A 4,932-nucleotide genomic window follows, 5' to 3' on the forward strand; every position below is an offset into this window, starting at 1 on the left:
GATGATGATGATGATGATGATGATGATGATGATGATGATGATGATGATGATGAGTGTTTCAGTATCGCTTTTTTTCGGTGCGGCAATTGGAACCATCTCTGTCAAGAAGGGGCTAAGCACCAAAACGAGATGGGCTATAACATAGATGCAGCGTAGGCTCTCATAGAATTTCTGAGTGTTGCTCCTATCAACCCACTGCTGAGTTTCTCTATCCCCCTTCTCAAACCAGTCATTTTTCAGTTGCCTTAATTTCTTCTGAAGATGTCCTTTGCAAGACTTTTCAACAATAACAATATATAAGTGTACGAGACTGCAAAAATAGACTGCTAGGCCTGCTATCTATTTTGAATTGACAGTTTGAAGACATTGCTCTCATCAAACCAATGAAACTTCTTTTTATTACCATCTTTACGGACAGTTTAGAAATCTTTTCCTTTTGAAGGCATTTCAATATCGAATTACTGACGTCTGGTTTCATGTTTCAATTAATTAAAGTGCTATGTTGAAAGGGGCGGCTGGACAGCGCCGCAGGTCGAGTGCACTTCTTTACTTTTCCTCTGTTGTTTCTGTCTATCTCCCGCTTCCCCTGTGTATTAGGTGGTCGTTATCGTGAGACTGCGAGCCAGAGAAACAGAAAGAAAGGAGCACAAAAAGATACAGACGAAGGAAGGAACATAGTGATGATGTATTTTGATGAGCAAAAAGTGAACAGAACGGCACTGGTTTGTTGTCAAATTGTGGTGGCCTTTTGTGTCTTGACAGACCATTTTAAAGCAGTGTGCATGATAGATCTACAGCTTTTCCTGTGCTATAGACATAGAGGAAGTAGATTGCCAAGGTACTGCTTCCCTCTCATCGCATGTTGACTTCCTTGATATGCTCCACAGGAGAGACATCATCAGTATGTTTGGAATCCAAGGTATAAGTGTGTGTGTGTTACTATTTTTTAAATCTTTTCTGCTTGATCTCAGGAGTAGTCGGCTACTGGTTCTTCAACCTGCTGTGCAACTGATCTTTACGTATATGACCTTTTTTACCACTCAGGTCAGGTTACAGTTTGAGACTATTCGGTGTGATATTGATTAAGGTCATATTGCCACAGGCACTAATTACGATGAGAGGGCAAATAGATAGTAACGGTACACACCTAACATACTCCAGCGCTGAACATTTATATGGGACTATGGCGTAAATTTGAAATACGAAGCTGGACAAAAGAATTATTGATACGTCATGTGAGCTTTCGGGTGGATGCGTGACTATAGGTAAACAATTCACTTTAATGTTGAAAAAGAAAAGTCGGACAGACCATCCAAATCGCACATTTACTATATGTTACCATAATTTATTAAGATGGGACTTCGTAATATTGAGAAAGAGCCAAGACCACCTTTTATTGTTTTTAATGTCCACAAACACATTATGATAAAAACCCATGTATCCTAGACGTGGCCTCGAGGTCAGTTGACTGGACTGGGCAGTTGTCTTCGCTGTGGGTTTAAAAGACATGTTGATGACAGTTGGTCGCTTTTAAGTCGGAGGGGGCTATCCCGAAAAATGCTGTTTCGATAGAATCGAAGATAAAGTTTTTGGACCCTCAGTTTCATTAAAAGACAAGGAGAGTTTTTCTTGTCGCCAAAGAAGAAGAAGAACAAGAACAAGAAGAAGAACAAGAAGAAGAACAAGAACAAGAACAAGAACAAGAAGAAGAACAACAACAACAACAATACAAATACCAAAACAACAACAATAACAACAGCAACAACAACATATTAATGAAGAGAAACTTCCTAATAACCCTTGTTTATTTTTTTGAAACAGCCATGATTGTACCACGTACCTGGAATAAATAGATGATTCTTGCAAAACTGAAGACATTTGCTATAGCAAAAAGGCCCTCTGAGATGAGTGTTGGGTCGTTCTGTGGCCAATCTTTTCTTTTCATCTCTCGCTGGCCGTACTTCCCCGACTCAATCTGGGGAGTAGAGAACAGGGAACGCGAAACTGACGGCTGCTGATAGATAGATAGATAGATAGATAGATAGATAGATAGATAGATAGATAGATAGATAGATAGATAGATAGATAGATAGATAGATAGATAGATAGATAGATAGATAGATAGATAGAGAGCAAGAGGGGTAGATAGAGAGAAAGAAAGAGAGAGAGATAGAGAGAGAGAAATACATAGAGAAAGAGAGAGACAAGACGAGAGAGAGAGAGAGAGAGAGAGAGAGAGAGAGAGAGAGAGAGAGAGAGAGAGAGAGGGGGGGGGGGAAGCGAGAGAAAGAAAGATAGACAGATTACTTCTGTGCATCTGAAGTCATTGGTATCAGATTTTAAGCTTGTGTCTATCATTCAATGAAAAAAATACCAATCCTTCTTAACTAAAAGTCAAGATGTTTGGTATATTTGAAGGAGGTAAAATATGGAGAAAAAATGGCCACCATAAGTTTGGTGACCTCCATAGCTTGAGAGTCCTTGGAAACTGAAAATGCACAATTGCCGTTCCTTCAATCAACGCTTTTCAGTAAATTCTACGCAGAATATGTTTTTGAATGTACATCAAAGGTGTTGAGTCAAGAAACAAAAATTCTGCAGAATTGCTTACATCGGGTGAAAAGTGCCGGTATCCTCCATTTCATTATTTTGACGATCGCCTGATTCCAGCTCATGCCTCACAATAGTATATACTTATACATGTACTAGGCAAAAAAAACGCAAAAAGGTCATCGTCGTTAAAGTTAAAGTGCTAGTCAAAGTTTCCACGAGTGAGTACTGCTTACATGTTCCATTGAATCATGGTCTGAGCCGACTGGATTGGCCTCAGTTGAACAATGCAATGCTGCCCGGATCTATCGCTTATGCAATAAACTACTAAACAACTATCGCAGCTCAGGGGTACTCACATTTCACATCATTCAGGTAGTGAGTTTGGGTTCATGATGTCACGTAGGCCTGGCCTATAGTTCTGAAACCTCGAAATGGGATTCCGTTGGGAATTAAAACAGTGTCAAGGAGCCCAGACTTACATCAGAAAACTTGGGGGGGGGGGGAGCTATTGGACGACTACAGGCTGGTGAGTCTGCTCAACATGTCGCAACTATTATAATAGGCGTGCGTGTCTCCACCATCTACAGACTACTGAACCAGTTTCGAGCCACCAACCCGGTCAGTGATCTCCCCCGAGTCGGAAGACCAAGAGCGACAACTGCAGCTCAGGATCGCCTGGTATCGTACCATGGTGGACCAATACCGGATGAATCCGTTCCTGACAACCACCGAGACCAGCAGGAACGACAGAAGATATTCGGAGACGTCTCCGGCGAGCACCCAGGAACTATTTGGAGACGAACTCCCGCACACATATGCACTGCTTTGGGAGGTCAAACTGCGTATCGTTTGCTGCAGATCACACATATAGCCACCAAAACTGTCGCAAATCAATTACTTTCAAGAAAATTTCAAACCTAACTGCAAAATATCAAATCAAGGGTTAAAACAGAAGGGCATGCCCCACTGTTCCTCCTGATGATATTTTGACTTGGTCTAGAGGCACAAAGCATTTTGATTGGTCTATCTCGGTCGAAGACGTCTCCGAATACATACTGCGCCAGGAACACCATTGGAGAAACGGGACGAGCCCTGAGTACCATGGCCGTACGGCGGAGACGACCATGTCGCAGGCTAGTTCTGACCTCTCAGCAACGACGGGGCCGGCTTCTGTGGTCACAGGCTCACATAAACTAGAGCTGACTGAAATGTCTTTAGGCCATTCCTAAAGGGGGGACATCAACATGTTCTTATGCACAGTAGAATTGTAAATGAGCTGGTTCATCAATGGCATGCTCATAACTGTGCCTGAACTGCAACAGGGAACTGCTGCTTTAAAAAAAAATTACTAATCCTTACTATCGTCATTTTCTTCTTCTTCTTTTGTATGTTTGTCACACTCTTGTGACCCACTATTTCCGGGGTGCCTCGATAGTCGAAGCAGACCTTGCGCTGTTGAAACTAGACAGGTGAGCAGAGTAAGTCTGATTACCTGTAAGGACTTCTCTGTTGAGTTCCACTCCTCGGCGCTCATATGACCGTATGCAGTTGCGAGCGCCACTAAAACCCCTACTAAAACAAAAACAAAACATAAACTAGAGGAATAGACATCAGAGAAGGGCATTCTTCAGCGATAAGAGAAGATTCAGCGTTGATCCGGCAGATGGTTGCATCAGTGTGAAATGCACAGACCTGACGTACTACGCTGACGCCAGTGTCTTGGAGAGCAACCCTAGGGGAGGGGCAAGCATCATGATTTGGGGAGTCACCGCTTTAAATCAAAGAACTAAACCAGCGTTCTTCCAGAAAGTGGTCATGGACAAATAAATGTAATCGCAATTCAGGGCTGCAATGATCAAGTTCTTCAGCCTCATGCGGTACCATTTTTTTTCCAGAGGCATCCAACTTGCTTTTTCGAGCAAGACTACGCCAGATCTCATACTTCCTGTGTAACACAACAGTCCCAGGGGCAGATCAACATCAGTATTTGCCTCATCCGGATCGTTCACCTGACTTAGATCCCATCGCGCACGTTTGGTACGCTATCCAAAGGCAGCTGATTTGGCTTAAGCCAAAGGTGTGGTTACGGATTTCAGGTCGAAAAATACAGCTCTCGTGTACTCTATGGGTCGAAGATGAAGAGCAGTTATTGCAGGCAACAGGGTCACACATATTACTGATTTTCCGACCCAATGTCAAGATCACAGAAATAACATACTGAGGCCAACATTGCACTAAAACACCTACCTATTGATACTCTCGTGGCTGTGTAAATTGGACGAATTAAAATTTCATTTGCGCATGACCACCCCTGGTGAGAGTAGTGTGTTTTATTCCTGCATCTGTTTTTGCGTTTCTTTTGTCTCTGTGAATATATAT

The 4,932-nt window shown here is 42.5% G+C and overlaps 1 protein-coding gene across 1 annotated transcript in view; it reads right to left on the reverse strand.

The window, feature by feature from the left end:
- Window positions 1-4,932, reverse strand: part of LOC101854586 (transient-receptor-potential-like protein) — a gene marked incomplete at its 3' end in the record, with an annotated part of 68,424 nt that overhangs the window by 17,295 nt on the left and 46,197 nt on the right. Inside the window, 1 exon segment of the mRNA XM_035970984.1 lies at window positions 1,841-1,975. Within this exon segment, the coding sequence (XP_035826877.1) occupies window positions 1,841-1,975 (135 nt within the window).

Source organism: Aplysia californica, unplaced genomic scaffold (genome assembly GCF_000002075.1).
Source record: "Aplysia californica isolate F4 #8 unplaced genomic scaffold, AplCal3.0 scaffold00355, whole genome shotgun sequence".
In the NCBI taxonomy this organism is placed as follows: Eukaryota; Metazoa; Mollusca; class Gastropoda; order Aplysiida; family Aplysiidae; genus Aplysia; species Aplysia californica.